Source organism: Staurois parvus, unplaced genomic scaffold, assembly GCF_062004578.1.
Source record: "Staurois parvus isolate SC_StPar_1 unplaced genomic scaffold, SC_StPar_1.0 ptg000011l, whole genome shotgun sequence".
NCBI classification, from domain to species: domain Eukaryota; kingdom Metazoa; phylum Chordata; class Amphibia; order Anura; family Ranidae; genus Staurois; species Staurois parvus.
In genome coordinates, this window is record NW_028317807.1 from 23,376,389 (window position 1) to 23,398,443 (window position 22,055).

Sequence of the window (22,055 nt, forward strand, 5' to 3'; positions counted from 1 at the left end):
TGTGTACAGCGTTGCAAGGGCGCGCAAAAGCCAGCTCAAGTGGTTAACAATGCAATGCAGCGGCAGCGCCTGCACACCCAGGCATGCATGCATGATGTGAATGAGCCCCCAAGGTGGACAAAGTGACACCTCCTGGGTATAATCTGGGTGAATAGGACAGCAGGCACTTCTCCCTATGAAGAACAGGTATTCATGGCTGTAGACTGATGTGGTGAATGTTCCCGGTGAATATGTGATGGGTGATTGGCCCCGCACTGGATAACTCGCCCCTTTGTTCTGGCTCGGTCTATAGCGATACATAGAAAGTTATACATAGATTATAAAGCTACTTTGTGTTCTGGGGTCTCCCTGTATATATAGGAGGCGGCTGAGCCCAGGTGAGGAGAGGGTGGCTGTCCGGCTTTGTGTCCACATAATGTCATTCACATCTCCCTCCACACAGGAGCCTCCCTCCACAACATCCCCCTCCCATGCACATGGAACTGTCACACAACTGGCCCGCCCATTGCCAGTCGCGCTCCAATCGCCGCTGAGCATCCTCAAAGCCCACTACTACTCTGGATCCGAAGAGCCAATGGTCGCATAGTTCTGGAGAAGGTCACCCAATCAGGGTCAGGCAGTGTCCTCGGGCTCGCCCAGCTGTGCCCGGCTCCCTCATGCGGTGCTCGGTGGGCTCCCAGTTGCACACAGCGGAGTGTCTGTCAGTGTGTGTATGTCTGTCCGCGGCATGCAGCCGCCCCGAAGTCCCTTCTATTGAGCGCCCTGCGCCCTCCGACACTGCCCGGCTCTTCCTGGAGCCGCCAGCTGCTCTCTGCCCCCCTTCTCTGCTAGAGCCCTCCGGGAATGGAAGTTACGGGGCACTGAGTGCCATGGCAGAGGGGCTGGACGGAGGCTGCGAACTGTACCCGGAGCATGGCCGGGGCAGGGAACGGAGGAGCGGGCTCACCGAGCTCAGCCTTATGGAAGCTGCCAAGGCGGCACCCCGGAGGAGCAGCATCATCAAGGTTAGTGAGGGGGGGAGGGAGGGAGAGGGCACTACAATGGTTGGACCACCAACTACACTACAATGGTTGGACCACCAACTACACTACAATGGGGGGGATCGCCAACTACACTACAATGGGGGGATCGTCAACTACACTACAATGGGGGGGATCGCCAACTACACTACAATGGGGGGATCGCCAACTACACTACAATGGGGGGATCACCAACTACACTACAATGGGGGGATCGCCAACTACACTACAATGGGGGGATCGCCAACTACACTACAATGGAGGGGGATCGCCAACTACACTACAATGGAGGGATCGCCAACTACACTACAATGGAGGGGGATCGCCAACTACACTACAATGGAGGGGGATCGCCAACTACACTACAATGGAGGGGGATCCTCAACTACACTACAATGGGGGGATCGCCAACTACACTACAATGGAGGGGGATCGCCAACTACACTACAATGGAGGGGGATCGCCAACTACACTACAATGGGGGGATCGCCAACTACACTACAATGGAGGGGGATCGCCAACTACACTACAATGGAGGGATCGCCAACTACACTACAATGGAGGGGGATCGCCAACTACACTACAATGGAGGGGGATCGCCAACTACACTACAATGGGGGGATCGCCAACTACACTACAATGGAGGGGGATCGCCAACTACACTACAATGGAGGGGGATCGCCAACTACACTACAATGGAGGGGGATCGCCAACTACACTACAATGGAGGGGGATCGCCAACTACACTACAATGGAGGGGGATCGCCAACTACACTACAATGGAGGGGGATCGCCAACTACACTACAATGGAGGGGGATCGCCAACTACACTACAATGGAGGGGGATCGCCAACTACACTACAATGGAGGGGGATCGCCAACTACACTACAATGGAGGGGGATCGCCAACTACACTACAATGGAGGGGGATCGCCAACTACACTACAATGGAGGGGGATCGCCAACTACACTACAATGGAGGGGGATCGCCAACTACACTACAATGGGGGGATCGCCAACTACACTACAATGGAGGGGGATCCTTAACTACACTACAATGGGGGGATCGCCAACTACACTACAATGGAGGGGGATCGCCAACTACACTACAATGGAGGGGGATCGCCAACTACACTACAATGGAGGGGGATCGCCAACTACACTACAATGGAGGGGGATCCTCATCTACACTACAATGGGGGGGGATTGCCAACTACACTACAATGGAGGGGGATTGCCAACTACACTACAATGGAGGGGGATTGCCAACTACACTACAATGGAGGGGGATCCTCATCTACACTACAATGAGGGGGGATCACCAACTACACTACAATGGGGGGGGATCGCCAACTACACTACAATGGGGGGGGATCGCCAACTACACTACAATGGGGGGGATCGCCAACTACACTACAGTGGGGGGACCACCAAGTACAGTACAATGGTTGCACCGCCAGCTACACTACATTGGGGGGGGGGGGTCGCCAGCTACACTACAATGGGATGGGGGGTCGCCAGCTACATTACAATGGGGGGGTCGCCAGCTACATTACAATGGGGGGGGGGTCGCCAGCTACATTACAATGGGGGGGGGGTCGCCAGCTACACTACAATGGGGGGGGGGGTCGCCAGCTACACTACAATGGGGGGGGGGTCGCCAGCTACACTACAATGGGGGGGGGGGGTCGCCAGCTACACTACAATGGGGGGGGTCGCCAGCTACACTACAATGGGGGAGGGGGGATCGCCAACTACACTACAATGGGGCTCCTCCTTCCTCTTCTGCCCATCGTCGCATCCCGTATCATCACTTCTCCGGACTTGTCTATTGTTTATAGACATCTGTACTACAACAATGGGGGAGAGTGCAGAGATCACATGGGCGACACTAAGACCTGCACTGCTATATAGACTTCAGTGTATGACACCACCACCCTGACATCTGTACGTACACATACGCCACCACCCTAACATCTATACATACACCTACACCAGTGCAAGGACCTACACCAATAGACTGACACCAATGTATGACATTGCTGCCTTGACATCTATTCAGAGACCTACACCACCACTCTGAACACATGGAGGACACCAATACAAGGGCCTACACCAGTAGACTGACACCAATGTATGACATTACTGCCTTGACATCTATTCAAAGACCTACACCACCACTCTGAACACATGGAGGACACCAATACAAGGGCCTACACCACTAGACTGACCAAATTAAGGACCTACACCACCACCCTGACATCTATACTTAGACCTACACCACTACACTGACACCAATGATATATGACACCAATATATGGACCAACACCCCTAGACTGACACCGATACAAAGACCTACACCACTAGACTGACATCAATGTATGACACCACTAGACTGACACCAGTGTATGACACTGCCACCCTGACATCAATACAAGGACCAACATCACCACACTGAACACATGGAGGCCACCACTAGACTGACACTAATGTATGACATCTCTACCGTGACACCAATACAAGGACCAGCAACACCACATTCCTAGATTGTAAGCTCGAAAGAGAAGGGCCCTCGAACCCCTCGTATACTGTTTTGTTACTGTATTGTCTCAGGTACTGTCCCCCACTACTCTGTATAGCGCTGAGCAAACTTTTTGGCGCTATATAAATGCTGTATAATAATAATAATAGAGGACACTAGGACAAGGGCCAACACCCTGTATACAGAATATATGGATACACCTACACTAATACAAGGACCAACAGACTGACACCAATACACAGACCTACACAACTATATAGAGCACTGTATGACACCGCTATACTGACACCAATAAATAGACCTACACCACTAGACTGACACCTATGTACAACATCATCATTGTATAGATCTACACCACTACACTGACAATGTATGACATCACTAGACTGACGCCAATAAAAGGACCAACACAACTACATAGACATCAATGTATGGACTATATAGACATTAATGAATGTTGCCACTACACTGACATCAGTACTCAGATAACACCACTATACTGACACAATATGTGGACTGACTCCAATGCATGACACCACCAGACACACCAAAGTATGGGCCAGTACCACTAGACTGACATCAATGTATGATACCACTAGACTGACATCAATGTATGATACCACTAGACTGACATCAATGTATGATACCACTAGACTGACATCAATGTATGGTACCACTAGACTGACATCAATGTATGGTACCACTAGACTGACATCAATGTATGATACCACTAGACTGACATCAATGTATGACACCACTAGACTGACATCAATGTATGGTACCACTAGACTGACATCAATGTATGGTACCACTAGACTGACATCAATGTATGGTACCACTACACCGATACCAATACTTGGACCTACACCCATATACTGACACCAGTGTATGACACGACTATATGGACATTATGACAGCACCGCTATACCAACACCAATATATGGACCCACACCACAATACTGACATCATTGTATAAACCAACACCACTATATAAACATCAGTTTCTAACACCACTGTAGTGACACCAATGTATGGAGCAACACCACTATACTGATAGTAACTTTTGGACCAGCAATGGTTTCCCACGCTTATCACTGCTCACTATAACACATCCGGCCACTGACTGGTAACTGGCACATGTTCTGTACAATGGGATGCGGTGATATTCCACATAATCATCATATAGGGCTTCACTTTATTTCCATTCGCACACTGTAAACCCAATCATTAAACTCTGATAGACTCTTTAATAGGATAATGTAAATTGAAAAGTGGTTTTAAATCTGAAGCTTTCATTTCGTTCCCGTTTACATGCGTTTGATGGCACAAATTTTAATGCAATAGCACACATAGGTTGCATGTTGCGATAATAAAGCCTTGTTTACAGGGGCGTACATAGGCATACACCAGACATATGTGTGCAGGCAATCCCCTTCACGTCATTTGGGACACAGCGACTACACGGACCCTACCACTACTCCAAATTTGACATCTGTATGGGTGCGGGTGTGTGTCCCTGAATTCATACTGTCTGTGTTGAGACACACACACCCTTACCTGCATGAAAGTCAAATTGGAAGCAGTGGTGTGCAGCCGCTACATTGCAACTGATGTGAATGGGACTACCTCAGATGGATGCATGGAACATCTGTACATCCCTTGCCGGTGAAACACGGCCCTCACATGGGTGTACACTTCGGTATAACAAGGCCTGAAGATATTGTCGGTTCCCATCTCAAAGCTGAACTCCGTTTTCAAAAATACATATCTGTTTTTTTTCTGCAGTTTAGTTGCCCATAGTAGTCCATGCAAAGCATCAAAAGCACTTAAAATGCGTTTTACCTTAACAGGTACAAGCCTTGGTCAATGGCTGTTAACCTTCTCCACAGCAAATTCTGAATTCAAAACCGCATTTAAAAAGCGCATCAAATCATGTTAATGCACAAAGTAAACATACATCGACACATGATAACACACTCACCTAATGCTACAAAAAATGCACCTCTACGCATTCATAGATCTAAATGGGCCCTAATCTAATACTTGGGGATCCCGCCATGAAGGTCCTTGTTCAGGCATTTCCTGTTCTAGAGTGACAATGTGGTGACCCTGTCTTCCATTTGGGGTCCTGTGTTGTCACCCTCTTACACACTTTTCCATTGGAGACAACAAAAGGCCATTACAAAACAAATCACACAGGAATAGTCCACTCTTGTCACCACCAGGTCCCCTGCTGTGAGATATGCCATGTAGCCATCACTGGGGTGTGTGCATGTAGATAAGACATGGCTGCAGAAGATCAACAGCACTGAGATGTGAAAAAAAGGCAAAAACAGCATTTATTATAAAAAAACAAAAATGTCATCTGTTTTTGATACTCATTGATTAGCAGACAAAATGTCACCCAGTCAGGGTTTACTTCACTGAACAACATAAAACACTGAATGTCAGCTACACATCAATAATGGGTGCGCAGACTATTGCATGACTTGATTACAAGTTACTGTATATAAGTATTCCACACATTTTACTAAACATTGTTATCTATATCAGAATACTGGTGCTAAGGCAGTGGCTTGGGAGCCACATGTAGATTTTATGAGGCTTCAGGCAACTTCTTTCTGCTCCTTACTTGTCTGTCTGAACATCCATTGCATTATGCATCCTCTGTTAGCACTGGGCCAATCAGATGAAATCTATATTGAATGAAAAGATTATCCGTGTTTGACAGCATTTTGTTGATTCGTCATATGTTATAGGCAATGGGACTCACAGACTGGAAAAGCTGGCCAGTGCTATTTCATGTCCATCAGGAATATTAACTTGCTGCCCCTGCCTGTTGCTTGTTGCTCTCCGATGCTCCGTCTGTTGGTTGTCAGAGTTGTGAATGTCTCTATATGCCACCAGTGTTTTGTCACTATCGTATGGTGATTGAACTGCGACTGTCACATTAACACACTCATTACAGAACAGGCACAACGCTGAGGATGGCTGAGAAAAATCCGCATGCCTGTTCACAGGACCGTGCTTAATGGCACTATTTATAACTGGCATCCACACAGATGTGTGATATTTAATTTAACAAATTAGAAGGACCCCTTCCATGTCACTGTACAGCAGACAACCCCCCCCCCCCCATCCACACTGGAATGTCAGGGGACTAGCAGTAGTGCTGTAGGTTAAGTGGTGCTTTTTATTAAGTGCAGACAGCATGGAGAAATTAATAGAGCAACACAACCCGATATAACCGCTCATGTTACTATAGATCTCCCATAGCACCATCAATGGGACTGATTGCTGCTACAGAGTCTTCCTGAAATGACAATCACCCGCACAGACTTTTCTTCTGGTGTTTTGACATCTAAATGAAAATGGTTCTAAAGTCTAGAGGGTTTTTTTTTTTCACCTTAATGCAATTCCCGCGTTAAAGCTTGTTTGGTTGTACTTCTATGGATCACAGGATTGCAGTTCGTTCTGCATTCTTGTGACCTGTTTTCAGCTGCCGTCATTCAGCCGGTACAGGCTAGAGAAAGATCCCGACTTCAAAGTCGGGATCCACCCAGATATCTGGACCAGCACCTAGCTTAGCCTCTCAGCGATCCGCCGAGAGACTGAGCCAGCCGCTCCCTTCCCCTCCACAGCCCAGCACTCCCATGAGCACTGGTGGGAGGGCAGAGCAGAGAGTGGTGACTGTCAGACACCGCTCTCTGCTCAGAGTGGCAGGGAGACCTGAGTTACCAGCAGTGTCTGATCACTCAGTTCTCGCTGTTAGAGCTGGCAAGGGACAGATGCAGCATTGGATTGATGCATCCCCCTAGGTAAGTATAAATTTAAAAAGGAAAAAAAATCCCATACTTCTCTTTTAGGGTAAAGAAAAATCCCCAATTACTGCCCCCCCCCCCCCTTTCAGTCACTTACCTGAGCCTGTCAGCAATCCAGTGCTGTGCGTTTTGCCTGTCTATGGATGCACACAGCCCAGCTCAAGAGTGCATCCGCATTGGTGACCCAATAGGACATGGCTTGCTATGGGCACCCACAGGAAAGGAAGAGCGGGGGGATTCCAGAAGAGGAGGTAAAGACCGCTCTATGCTATTTCAGTGCACAGAGCAGGTAAGTATAATATATTTCTATTTTAATAAGAAAAAATATTAGGCTTTACATAGAAAATGCTTGTTTATTTTGCAATGTTTCCTCTTTTACATGGGCAGCTGGGGGCAGTAAAAACAGACATTTGGGGCACAGTTTTACCACCCATATAAAGCCTGTGGTAGGTCTTTACATTCCGTGACAGAGGAAAATTGAATGTGGCACCACCTGTCAAACTTGCCTATTCAAGACAATGGGGCCGTGCCACAAAAGGCTTGGCTCTTGGTTGCAGTGCATTAGCCCATTGAAAAAAGGCATTTGGGGGACGACAGGATCACCTCCTTGAGCATCTCATCGCGATTGCTTTGCCAAACTCTGAAAAGCGATCCATTGCAGATTACTTTTCACAGAATGGGTTAGTGGGAGCTTAGCCAATGTGTGATATGAATTCTATTCTTATGTTTATGGAACTAGTGTGAACACTAATCAGTATGTATTTTTTTTTTTGGAAGTATCAGTTTAGTAAATATGCTAGATAACTCCTAAAACATATTCTGCTTTTCAGGTCAACATAAACCAAACTCTTATGTGTCTATATAGTTGTAATGTTTACAATAGTATTGAAATTGTTAATGTATACTACTGTAATACGGAAGTGAAATATGTGAAGAATGAAATCTGCAATGTGCAAAATATGCCCTCTGTGCCTGGAAAGTAAACCGTTTAAGTTTTGGGCTTCTGGACTGGTAACAGGCAGATCCGGACAGGTCTACTTGGACTAAACCCAATAAGATCAGCTTAGCATCATTTTCTGGTATGTGGCGGCATTTAAATTAATCAATAGCAGCTTTAGGAAGGGTGTCACTGCTCCCAGGAGGGCGGTAGACATTCGTGAAGGTATTTATGTGTTACTAGCAACGATGGTGCACTTCAGTAGGAGAGAAAACCAGATGTTAGTGCATTGAACGTACATGTAGAAAACCAGCATCCATTAAGCTGGACGCAGCAATCACACTAGTGGAGCTCTGTATAGAAGCCAATCGGCTTCCAGATTTTATTATCAAAGCTTAAAGTGGTAGTAAACAGCAAACAAATAAATCTAAAACAACTTCTTCTTGTAAGTTAAGAGCATAATGTACTAGTGTTCATCGCATACTAGCACATCATGAAAGACGTACCTGAAAACAAAGCCCCCACAGCTCCCCGATGCTTTAGTCTTGACCCAGTCTTCCTTCCAGGTTTGGGCAGCGGTCATTTGGCTGAGCCTCGATGATGTCACTCCTGCGCATACACGCAGTAATTTCGGCCGCGGCATAGCTCTCTTAATGGATGGCACACCGGCCACTGAGAAAGAAGTGAACATGTGTCGCTGACATCACTGGCTTTGCTACAGTAAATATCTCCTGAATGGTGCACATTTAGGAGACATTTACAGTGCCTACAGGTAAGCCTTATTAAATTCCTACCTGTAGGTAAAACATAAAAAATAGGGTTTACTTCCACATTAATTGTAGAAGCTGATTGGCTACCACTCACAGCTGCACCAGATTCTGAGTGCTCCAGTCTTAGTAAATCAGTAATTGAACTGTGTGCTTTATATGTCATTACGGTCATATTTGACATTATTATTATACAGTATTTATGAAGCGCCGATAGTTCGCTCAGCGCTGTACATTACAAAGGGGGACAGAACATGTGACAGAACAATACCAATACAATGTAAAACATGAGGGGATCGAGGGCCCTGCTCTTTCGAGCTTACAATCTAGGAGGGAGGGGATGGTGGCACAGGAGGAGATAGCTGTGGGGGATGGAGTGGTAGGAAGAGTGGAGGAGGTCGGCAAGTTAGCAGGGGGTGGGGTAGGCTTCCCTGAACAAATGGGTTTTCAGGGTGCACCTAAAGGAGAGGAGAGTAGGTGATAATCTGATGGGTTGGGGCAGGGAGTTCCAGAGGATGGGTGACACTCTGGAGAAGTCCTGGAGGCGGGCATGGGAGGAGGAGACCAGGGAACTAGAGAGAAGGAGGTCTTGTGAGGAGCGGAGTGTGCTTGCTGGGTGGTACTTGGATATTAGGTCAGTGATGTAGTTCGGGGCAGTGTGGTGGACATTATTATTAATACACAGAATATAACTGGATACTAACATTTATAGGTAAAGTTGATCCAGAGAATATCCAATTGCCTCTCGGGGGATCAGGAAGGAATTTTTCCCCTGCAGGAGCAAATTGGATCATGCTTTGCTGGGTTTTTTTTTTGCCTTCCTCTGGATCAACTGTGGGTATAGGATTATAACTTTTTTTTTTTTTTATGGTTGAACTGGATGGACTTTTGTCTGTTTTCAGTCAGACTAACTATGTAACTATTAATATTTTAGAATATGTATGCATTTAATTTATTATTATTATTATTATTAAGAAAATGTGCACATTAATTTATGGGCCAATTTATGAAGCACTATTTTATTTTTAAATGATCATGAAAGTTCTTCTGTAAAGAATTGTATTATTATAAGAAGTTTTTACTGAGTGATTACTATTGCTGTCCTATCCTCCTTAAAATGCTAGTTACCGTATGTAGCTTATGATCCTAAGTTGTTGACTGTATTTCTGTTTTCCCCATGCAAGCTTGTACTCTGACTGATCAAAATATGATCATATTCATAAATAAAGAATGTCAGTGCTGGCGATTTTGATGAGACAGAATCAATAATTTTCCACCCAGGCCCCTTGACTCCTTTCGAACAAATCTGATCTAAATCGATTGTAAGGGAATTCTAGCAATTCTGTTTGCGGATTCAGTCATTTTGATTAAAGAGCGCATTGATCGTATAAAATAATCTAACCATGTATGGCCACCATAAAGCAAATATAAGAGCACAAGTCAAAAGAAACTGTAAAACGTGATTGGATGTGGTAGGATTCTTCAGTTTTACAGAATTTTCAGAACGCTGGCCAGTATTGATGACTGACGAGGATCTATTCACTTCCGAAAGAATGAGCACGGCTGAAGGAATTTGCACTTGTGGCTTTGGGTTTTTGCCAGTTGTTAAAAGGAGGGGAAGCCTTGTCAACCCTTGCAGAACTCAAAGAAAAAACTGTTTTATGTTTTAGAAGGGTTGGTGTTGCTACATGGTGGGTTCTGTGGTCCTCTGTTGCACAACCAAGAATTGCTCTTTTTCTTCTGTGACTGATTGCAGGCTTCTGAACAACTTGAAGTGGATCCAACTCCCTGCACTGGTCATTTGTTAGATATTAGGTGGTATTCTAGTTCACGGTGGTCATGAAATGAAATGTAGCCTTCTACTCTAAATCTCTGTATTTCGGTTGAACATTTGCAGGTTTTTGTGGGGCCCCGGGATTTGTCGCACAGTAATAAAGAGAAACATGAGCTTTAGAGGATAACTGCCATTTGTGCGCTGTGCTTCTCCATCACACATCTCTGTGATTTTCTACTCCGTATGTAATAGGACTAAGGTTTGCACTGATCTTTTCTATACGGGAACAGTTGGCACACTTGGGGTTAACACAGGTGTCTTTTCAGTGTATCACTGGCATAAACCCCAGGGCCCAATAGATCTAACCAAGATCTGAAATGACTGGGCAAGTTCCAGCAAAGTGCTACAAGGTTGTTTTTATTGGATCCAGAAATAGAAAGTCACAGCAGATTATGTGGAGGTGTATCGCTGTGTCAAACCCCTCTCTGCTTCCATCGTTCCTCCCCCAGCCTCACCACCACCCTCTTCCTTCCAGATCCTTTGCTTTCTTTGAACCCCTGGAGATTACAGCTGCTGATGGCTGTATCCGAGCCACTATTTCCCTGATTACCATTATTATTTTCATACATTTATTTGCATACTCTCTGTTCGTATAGCGTGAGTGCTGAACAGAGAGTGAGCAGAGCTACAATTAACCCTCTTCTGTTCTGCTATGTGTAGAAGGAATCAGCCAAACCAGCACTACCTCCAGTTATTACAAGCTGGCATGACCCTTCTTGAGAAGTACTTATAATAGTGTATCATTTATTTTATCATATCCCTAAAGTCTCATATAAGCTTAAAGGCTATTAAAAAAACAAACAAGCAAGTCTATACTTACCTGCTCTGTGCAGTGGTTTTGCACAGAGCAGCCCCGATCCTCCTCTTCTTGGGTCCACCGCCGGTGCTCCTGGTCCTCCTGCCTAGTGGGGGCACCCAACAGGGGTGTGGAAATGTTTGAAAAAGCTACTTGTCTAGGGACTAAATCGGTGCCCCAATCTACTTGTCCCACGTGACAATCTGCTTGTCCAGATAAAGAAGAAATTTTTTTTTTAACCAAAACCGTATTTAAATCGGAGGCGATTTTAGGAATGTCTGGGGCTTTTAAAAACAAAAGAGGCTTTACGGTGACTTAAACGTGTAATAATTTTAACATTGCGTTGTTTATCTCCTCCTCCCCTCCCTGCCTGTCTCCAGCACCGCCCCCGGGGACTGTCAGGTAGAGGAGAGACCTTGCAGTGTAATGTGCACTGACTGGCTGCTACTCAGGAAAGGGGAGTGTCTGGCTTATCCTTTATCTCTTTCGCTGCCAGAGCCGTTTTTGCTTTTTTTTGTTTTTTTTTTATACAAGTTTAAAAAATCACTTTAGACCTAAAGATTGCATAAAACCCCCAAACATTATATATTTTCTGAAAGCAGAGATCCTAGAAAATAAAATAGTAGTAGCAGTTTTTTATGTTGCATGATATTACTGCAAAATGTCAGTAAAAATATACAAGTAAGGTAATTTTAGGGTACAAAAAAAGAAATAAACTACCCTATTTTTTGGAAAAATATAAAAGACGAGGTTGCACCGAGTAAATAGATATCCAATATGTCAAACCTTAAATTTGCATGCCCTCGTGAAATGGCGATGAACTTCAGTACCCTATATTTTCTATAGGTGACACTTTTAAAGCCCCTTATAGGTCATCAGTATAGTGTTATGGAGTAAGTCTGGTGCTAGAATTATTGCTCTCATCCTAGCGTGCACGGTGATATGTAACGTTTTCATGCGTAAGCACCCCAGTGTGTGTTTTTACATTTGTACATGCATATATGTGGGAGTATGGGGGTCTCAATTTGTTTTTTTGGGGGGGATGGTATGTGCTTGGGTGTAACTTTTACTTTTCACAATAAAAAAAAAAAAGTCCCCTATGTGATGATTTTTGGTGACAGGTCCTCTTTATTGAGACATCCAGGGTAGCCTCCCCTGAATGTAATGCAGTGCACATCGCACTGCATTACTTTTTTCTCGGCCTTTCTACTGGGACCTGAAAGTGATGTCATAACGTTACTTCCTGGTCAGGACAAGAAGTGGAGCGTACATGTCCGCTCTTCTCCCTCCCCTCTAGCAGATGGCGGGGAGCTGGTCCAGGACCTGCAGATTAGCAAGCGGAGCCCAGGAGACCTCACGTGGGGGGAGGTTGGCACTGTGTGCAGGCAATCGGCGGCAGTGCGGTCTCCCGAATGCTTCCACTTGACAGGTGAGCCTTGCTGCTTGCCCGCAGCAGCGCTGAAAGTTTAAAAAAAAAAAAAAAGACACACCCACACTTACATGTCCTGGGCATCGGGCGATATCAATTCAACATCCCTGACCCAAGCAGGCTCCCCAGCCACTACTCTGTGTGTCCATTCACACATAGAGCTGTGGCTTGACTCCACCCCCTCTCTCTTCCCATTGGCTGACTGGCTGTGATTGACAGCGGCAGGATTCAATGAGGAGGGATAATCCCGGAGAGACAAGGCTCACGTGCGCATCGCTTAATCGCTGGGGGGGTAGCTGCTGCACACAGAAGATTTTTTTTACCTTCATACACAACAAACCATGAGCCTTTACAACCACTTTAAATATGTTAAAGTGATATCAAACTTTTTTTTTTTAAAGTGTAAGTTCACCTTTTAAGAAAAAATGAAAGGGTGAACTAACAATGTACACCCTCCCCACCCCCCTCTCCCTGGTCCCCATTGTACTTGCCTCCATGGGTGATGGGATGCCGATGCCCACACAGCAGTGTAGTGGTTCGGGGAATTGAATTCCTTGCTCTTCTCCCTCTTGCAGTGCTTCCAGGAAGGATCACCATGACTCTGATTGGTCAGTGCCATCTCTCTGATCGATCCTTGAACTGCTGCAGAAAGAAGAGAGAGAGCAACAGGGATTTCAAATCCCTGGACTGCTACATTGGCTATGTGGACACTCACAGCCTAATCCACGGGGGTAAGTAGAGCACGGACCAGGGGGGTTGGGAGGGTGTATGGTATTAGTTCGCCTTCTCATTTTTTGTTCTGAAAAGGTGAACTAATCCTTTAAACTGCAGCTGCAGATGTCTTTGTTTAAGCTGGCCATAGATGGACCAAACTTCAGCCAGTTCAGCAGGGACATGCCAAGATTCCATCCATGTATATACAGGCTGGTTATTCTGAAGTCGATCCATCGATCAACTTCAGTACAACCAGCCTGTCTGATTTCGTGCATGCAATTTCTGCTAGCAGTGAAGAGAGTTTGCATCTACTTTAATATCTCAATGTCTGACGTTTAAGGGGTTGTTTTCGATGACCACAATATTATCTGATTTAACTTGTTCCCTGCAGCTTCTCATTGTTGCTAATTAAATCCTCATGTTCTGTAACATCTTAATAGCTTATAGAATTAGAGATCAGAGACTCGCAGGCATTTTATGTATTTCTTTCCTCCAGGAACATTTTGTCACTTTTAAAGTCACCAATAATATAATTCCCACACTGCTAGAGACCGAAATATGTATGCACAGGAAGTATTAGTTCCTTTTCACAGTATGATCATATTTACAGTGAAGCATGAATCTGTTGTGTGTTCAAAAGTCATTTTAGTTCAGTAATTTTATTCAGATTTTAACCACTTCCTGTCCATAGGACATACCTGAATGTCGTAGATTGGGAATGGTGATATCTCCATCACCTCTGCAGCTGCAGTGATGACCAAGATATCATTTTTTTTTTTAAGCCAGCGATTCTTGTAAAAGTAATCCGAATGGCTAAAGAGTTGCTGTATTACTTTTACAGGCAGCAAAACAGGATCCCCTCCTTACCGCCGACACCTTTATCAGGCTCTCCCATGTGATTGGAGATCCCAGTAAGGATGCGACCGGTGGCATTCTGTTCCTGAGTCACAGTGGGAGGAACGGATGTCATTCCTTCCACTGTGTGATGTCATATTCCAGAAGTGATGAGGAATTCCTCACTTCCCGGTTCGGTCTCGCATAAAGAAGCCATTATTAACGTAAACAAGCATCAGATCACACTGATCTTGGTGTAATCTGATGCTTTGGAGGCCAGAGGAGAGCTATGGGGTCTCATAAACCCCAGATCTCAATAAAAAGAGGACCTGTCATGGCCCATGCCATCACAGGGGATGGTTACATTCCTTAAAGTTGTACTGTAAACAAAAAAAAAAAAATCAAAATAAAACAAAAAAACTTTTTAAAGCATCCTCATCCCACCGTGCTTGTGCGCAAAGGCGAATGTATGCATCGGTCCTGCACTCACGTAAACAGCGATTGCACCACACGTGTGAGATATATCGACACGGATGTCAGAGCTAGAGCAATAATTCTAATGCCAAACTTTCTGTATAACTCTAAACTGGTAACCTGTAAAGGCTTTTAAAGCGTTGGCTATGGAGATTTTTAGGTTCCATAGTTTGGGGCCATTCCACGGGCACACAATTTTAAAGCATAACGTGTGGTATTTATTTACTTGCCGTATCATTTTCTTTTATATTTAACCAAAACTTGTGTATTATATTGTGTTTTTGTGCATTAAAATTCATTAAAGTATATTTTTTCCAAAACATTCACGTTTGGAAACCTGGCAGGGTGGGGGGGGGTGTCAGGTCAAATCTGATAATTGGAGGAGAGCAGACTGTGTTCCCAGCATAGCTAGAGAGCTGACTATGTTGTACTCTCCTGCCTAGTGTGGTCAGTTTTTAATAGGAACGCAGAGAGACTGGCAGGAACACCAGGGATTTCACACAAAGGAAGCAATACAAAGAGAACAGGAGACTTTTTCATACGATACATAGTACTGCAGGCACATATTAGGAATCTGAAATGTTGGGTTAACATATTCTTTAAGTACAGGAGTTACAGAGTGTAGCCCAGTGTTACATTGACAAGGTTACCATACACCATGCATTCCGATGTAATGAGTTAGGACATACTACCGTGAAAGGCAGTACAGCAATGTAATGTGTCATTGAGCAGAAGAAGAGTAAAGAAATAAGGAAAGTTAAGGAGATAAGGGGAGGGGGAGGGGTTTGAAGGGCCCCTTTTAGTCCTCTGGGCCAGTTTGGTGGATTTTCAGCAGGGATTAAAGCTTCACGAGATGGTGGTCAGAACTTGGGGAGGTAGTGTTGAATCTGTGGAGACCATGTCTTCTCAAAAAGGGGCATTCTGTAATTCAGTATGGTGGTCATTTTATTATTATTCTACAGGATTTATATAGCGCCAACAGTTTGCTCAGCGCTTTACAATATAACAGGAGACAATGCAGCAACAATACAGTTCAATACAAGAGGGATAGGAGGGCCCTGCTCCTTGGAGCTTACAATCTAAGAGGGAGGGGCTAGTGGTACAAAAGGTAGTAACTGTGGGAGATGGACTGGTAGGAAGAGTATCATTGGACATCATCATCATACTCTTGATCCAAACTCTTATGTATTTAAATAAGTGGATTTCTACTTTTTCTGTGTTCTACTGCACATAGTGAGTGCAATAAAGAAGAATGTCATTAGCTTAAAGGGTTCATTCACCTTTTTAGAAAAAATAAAAAGATGAACTAACTGTACACTCTGCACTGAACGCCCCCCCCCCCCATGCCCCCTTTACTTACCTCCATGGGTAATGAGATGTAAGTGCCCACACATACTGTGAGGTGGTCCAGGGATTAGAAATCCCTGCTTCTCTCCTTTCATTGCTTTCAGGATAAATCTGAGCTAGCTGTGCAGAAATTCGAGGGGGATGAGCAGGGATTTCAAATCCCCGGACCACTGCATCATCTGTGTAGGCAGTCATAAAGGCAAGTACAATGGGGACTGGGGTTTTTTGGAGGGTGTAAGATACTAGTTCACCTTTTCATTTTTCCTTAAAAGTTCAACTTACACTTTAAAATGGGAGTGCATGATTCCCCCGAGTTCCTTAACCCCTTCACGCCTAAGGGTAAAACAAATCTAAATGCCTAAGCACAATTCTGCAACATTGACATGTGATAGTAAAACCGTACATATCATCACAACTGCTTTGTACATCCAGGTGGATTATACCTTGTTTTTTTTTTTCAGGACAAATTGGGATTTCATTGGTGGTAAATGGTAATGGATAGCTCCTAATTTTTTTTTTTTTTTTTTTATTAAAAGAAAACTGGCCCAAAATAGTAAAAAAAAAATCATTTTTTTTTAAATTTAGCTGTGTGTTTCTTGTTACTACCATAACCTACCACCAAAGAACAACCCAAAATAAGTTCTCCAGCTCTTGACGATCGCACTGATACCATATATGTGTATGTTATTTGTTTGTACCCGTAGTACAGCCCAGCAACAATAGTGCACAATTTTGTTTTTTTTTTTTGTTTTTTTTACCTAAAACACACTGACATTAACAATAACTGACACCAATTTTTTTTTAAACCCTGACCTTTGACCCTGACCCAAACACTAACCCTGGCACTGAACTAGATCAAATCTTGATCTAGGTATTTTTCTTTATTTTTTCTTTTATTTCTTAATAATTTTTTTACAAACATTTTTTTTCTCTCTATGCCAGGAGTTAGAGAGATACAATGTATCTCTCCCCTCCATTCATAGAGAAAAGACAAGGGGGCCGGACTGCTCACTGTGATAGCCATTCAGAGGCTATCACAGCAATCGCGTGACCCGGAATCGGGAGTCCCAGGTCCCGATCGTTAGAACGGAACCCCAGGCTTTCAGTGACACCGCGGTCTTTGTGCTGGGAGCGCGCCGAGCGGCGCGCTCCCAGCACAAAGACAGGTACGCAAATATGCGGCCCCACGGAAAAAAGCCCAGTTCTATGAGGCTGCATATTTGTGTGACATTGGTGTCAAGGGGTTAACTTGTAGCGCTTCTACCAGCGCCTTCATTGAAATGTTACTGAAATAACAAAAGCATAGAAATACAGTAATTTACCAAGAAGCATGGAAATCCACTAATTTAAATACACAGAAGATCCAGAGCATTGAGGACCAAGAGTGCATGATACCAGGCATGTCTGCCAAACATGTTAGAATGTTCTAATTTCATTGCATTCCTGGAAACAAAATGCATTTCAGGAAAAAATCAAAGTCACATACAGTATTTGGAGTCCTTTTACATAATCCCTACCTCTCGCAGCTCCTGTCTGAATCCCCTGTGCTGCTGTTTACGGTGCTTGGATTGTTGAAGTTTGACCACAAATATACAATTGTTCTGGTATGAAATATTTGTGTTTTTTTTTTTTTTTTATTTGCCACCAGGTTTCTCCTGGAGATACTGTAAAAGAATTGTAAAAATAATTGCAGACATTTGTCCTAAGAAAACCAGAAACTCAAGAGAACTCTCTTACTATAGATGCTGATCCCTAATATATGGGGGAGTTCTGATTTGTTTGAATATCACCTTAAGGCTCCATGCACACTAGCGTTTTTTTTTTGTTTTTTTTAAGCTCAAAAAACAAAAATCGTGTGGATGGACACCTAGGATAACACTATTTAGTTTCTATCCATTTATTATTCTATTTCAGGTACTTCTATAGTGCCGTCAATTTATGCAGCGCTTTACATATATATTGTATGTTCACATCAGTCCCTAACCCTCAAGGAATTTACAATCTAGGAGCAGAAAAAATGCTGATAACGGCGTCTAGAAGCTTAAAAAATGCTAATGTGTATGGAGCCTTAATACATTTAATGAGAGATCTGTTTATTCTAAAATAAAACCTCTACCCTTGTTTATATGGATGGAGATTGCAGCAGAGGTCTGGCCAGATGGTCTGATTTTAACGCGATGAAGAAGGAATGGATTGGAATTTGTCAGCTCCAGAGTAAGTTTCCTCTCACAGTGTGGAAATGGATATATGAAGTAGGATGCAATGACTTGGGTTAGGCTGCTCTCATGCATGAAGAGGCCTCTGTGAGAAGCTATTGATGAAATCTCTTTGATCTTAACATGTGTCTGGCTTTAGCTATACACTACTTCAATATCATCCAAATGTAATCCGCTTGTGCATGTTACCACACTATCATACAACTAGATTGTATCACTGAAGAAGTATCTGCATATTATAGACATTATGTATGCATCAGGGGCGGACTGACCATTTGGATACTCGGGCACTGCCTGAGGGCCCGGGGTCAGTGGTGGGCCCCATGAGATGCCCCTGGTACCTTTTTCATAGGATTTTTTGAGTTTGGGCAAGGACATAGGGGCCCCATGATCCCCTATTGCCCGGGGGCCCCATGAGTTGTCAGTCCGCCCCTGGTATGCATCTATAGTACAACATGGTCAGATATGGTTTAAAGAAAGGTTTGGAAGATGCAGCAGATTTCTTCATTGCAGTCATCAGATTTTTATGTTTGCGGTGTTATTTACTGCCATAACGTAAAGCAGAGTTCCACCCAAAAGGGGAAGTTCCGCTTTAAAGATTGGTCCCCCCGTTCCCCGTTAAGGATTGGCACCTTTTGGGGAGTGGGTACCTGAAATTGACAGGTACTCCCATTTCTGCTGCAATCGCCTAGGTGATTGAAAGCGGAAGCTGTCCTCTCCCCTCCCTCCTCTAGTCTTCTAGAACACGTGACAGGTCTCAGAAGACGACGGGGTCATTCAGGAAGTGCAGCGCTACTCGCACATCTTCAGTGTGGGCTCCCGGCTGTGACAGCTTGCGCCTTCACAGCCGGGTGCCCACACTAAAGATGCCGGCGCCTGGAACACAGGAACGGCCGGTAAAACGGGCTGTGGGGAGGACACCACGAGATCGTGGGACAGGTAAGTGGCTGTTGTTTTTTTTTTTTTTTTTTTAAAGTCAGCAGCTAGTTTTTGTCGCTGCTGACTGTTACTTTTTTACAGTGTGAGTGGAACTCCGCTTTAAGTCTGTGCCTATGAAAATCTAACACGGTGTGATTGTACACTGGACTCCTGTGTTCACAGTCCGAGGCAGTGTGACGATGGCTAGTGATGCTAAAAAATGAGAATTCCCTTTTATTATCGGGCTGCCTAGGCTCACTCCCAACATGGTTGAATGAGTTTATTTGGTATTACCTATAGACTCCGTTCACAATGCTTAAACGCCCAGGTAAGGATCCTAAAAATACGTGCTAGGTATTTTCAGCCAAGTCCAATGAGATTTGGAAATTACAGTTTCGTGAGTGAAAATAAAAATCCCTCTCTTGTAAAGCTTTATGAATTGATCCTAATGTGCTCTGCAGGCAGCAGATGAGCTCAGCGAACAGCCAGGTGGATTAATCCAGCCCAAGCAATCGTCTTTTTTTTTTCTGCTCAGATCATTTACCCGGGGGTACCCATACACATCACAGTCAGCAGGAATGGGTAGCTGTACTTCATTAAAGGCTCCTTTTTATCTGTGAAAAATAATAGTTGTTTCTTCAAGTTGCTAACTACTATAAAGATAGGAGCTGAATCTAGGGAAATTCTCGTGTTGCTGATGTTCATCCTTGAATTCAAGCCCTACTCCAGGCGAAATGTGAATCAACTCTAATCCCTTCCCTCCCACCCCCTGTAACTCATCCTGATAGGCCTTTTCTTTTTCCTACTAGGTGATGCAGGATATACTTACCTAAGTCCCCGTCCAGGTCTCTCGCTGCCGCTGTTACTTATGCCTCGTACACACTATAAGAAAATCATACGAAAATTTTCGTACGAGGACCGATTGTCCAATAATCGGATCGTCAGTACACAGCTTTCAAGAGCCGATCACGACAATTCGTACGACAATATCCGAAGGGACAAGCGCAAACATTTTTCTCGTATGACACCAGATTGCACGATTTTCGTTTAATCAGTACAGTAGTCGTTTGAAAATACAATACTAATACAACGCAATACATGACATCACTTACGAAAATTCTCCTATGAAAGAAAAGAAATTCGAATCTTTAGTAACCTTTTCCCTTTCGATGTGAGACTAGCAGGCGGAAAAAAAAAAAAGGCCGATCGTTCGTCAGATATTTTCATCGTGTGTACGGGGCATTAGAGAGGGGCCTCCGGATGTGAAATATGAAAACAGCCAATGCTGATCTTCTTAAAGTGCTAGCTAACCATCTACTCTGCTGCTAACCTGACATGCTGTGATACAATTTCAATTACTAAATTGGAATAAGCATGCAGATAAGGAAAGACAGCACTCCTTATCTGCATACTTATTCTGGGTCAGTGGCTGAAAATACATGAGCCACCATGACAGGCTAGCATGTACAGAATGAAAATTCAGCAGCGTCAGCCTCCATGTTCTTCTCAGGAATGGTTTCTTTCAGTTTGCTATTTTAAAGGCTCAATTAAAAATAACAAACATGTTATAATTACCTGCTCTGTGCAAGGGTTTTGCACAGAACAGCCCCAATCCCCTCTCAGAACTGTGAGCTCCTCCCCCCGCCATGTGCCCCCAGAGCAAGCTGCTTGCTTTGGGGGCATTTGTGTGTGCTCGCTTCTAAGCCCTGCACTGTGTGTCCGTAAGACACACAAAATGGGGCTCGGCCCGTCCCCACTCCCTTTTCACTGGCTTCCACCGCTGCCCCTGAGCCAATGAGGCGGCATAGAGCTGGGACAGCAGCTGCTCTCATGCACGTTGCTGTATCAAGATGGGCTCAGGTAAGTATTAGGGGGAGCTGCATACCGAAAGGTTTTTACCTTCATGCATAGAATGTAGAAAAAAAAACCTTCAGGATTTACAACCACTTTAATGCTGTATTAAACCTGCAAATGTTTGTGTTCAGATTATTCCAGTCATGGCATTACCTGCAAGGAGTTTGCATGTTCTCCCTGTTCATGCATTGGTTTCCTTCGGGTACTCCATTTTCCTCCAACATTAGTATGAGTTAGGGACCGTAGAGTGTAAGCTCCTAGAGGACAGGGACTGATGTGATTGTGCAATATATATGTAACGCCCTGTGCAAATTGATGGTGCTATAAGAGTAACAATAATAAAAATAAATGCAGACAATAGAAACAGCTAAAAGATGATGCAGTCAGAAAAGTGTTAAACTGGTGAATGTAAAAGGTGAATAAAAGAAACTTTTAAAAATATGTGGACTTGTGAAAACGAGGATCAGAGAGGAATTCTAAAGTCAGACCTTATAAATGGAAATGGAAGGCTTCCCATTTGTGGCATGCTCTTTACACTGTACACTTGTAGTTG

The 22,055-nt window shown here is 44.3% G+C and overlaps 1 protein-coding gene across 1 annotated transcript in view; it reads left to right on the forward strand.

Annotated features, from left to right (window-relative positions):
• Nucleotides 1–618: 618 nt before the first annotated feature.
• The window catches only part of PLCL1 (phospholipase C like 1 (inactive)), a 400,507-nt gene continuing 379,070 nt past the window's right edge, over nt 619–22,055 (forward strand). Inside the window, exon 1 of the mRNA XM_089671701.1 lies at nt 619–1,004. Within this exon, the coding sequence (XP_089527827.1) occupies nt 657–1,004 (348 nt within the window). The 5' untranslated portion in view covers nt 619–656. The remainder of the gene's footprint in view (nt 1,005–22,055) is intronic.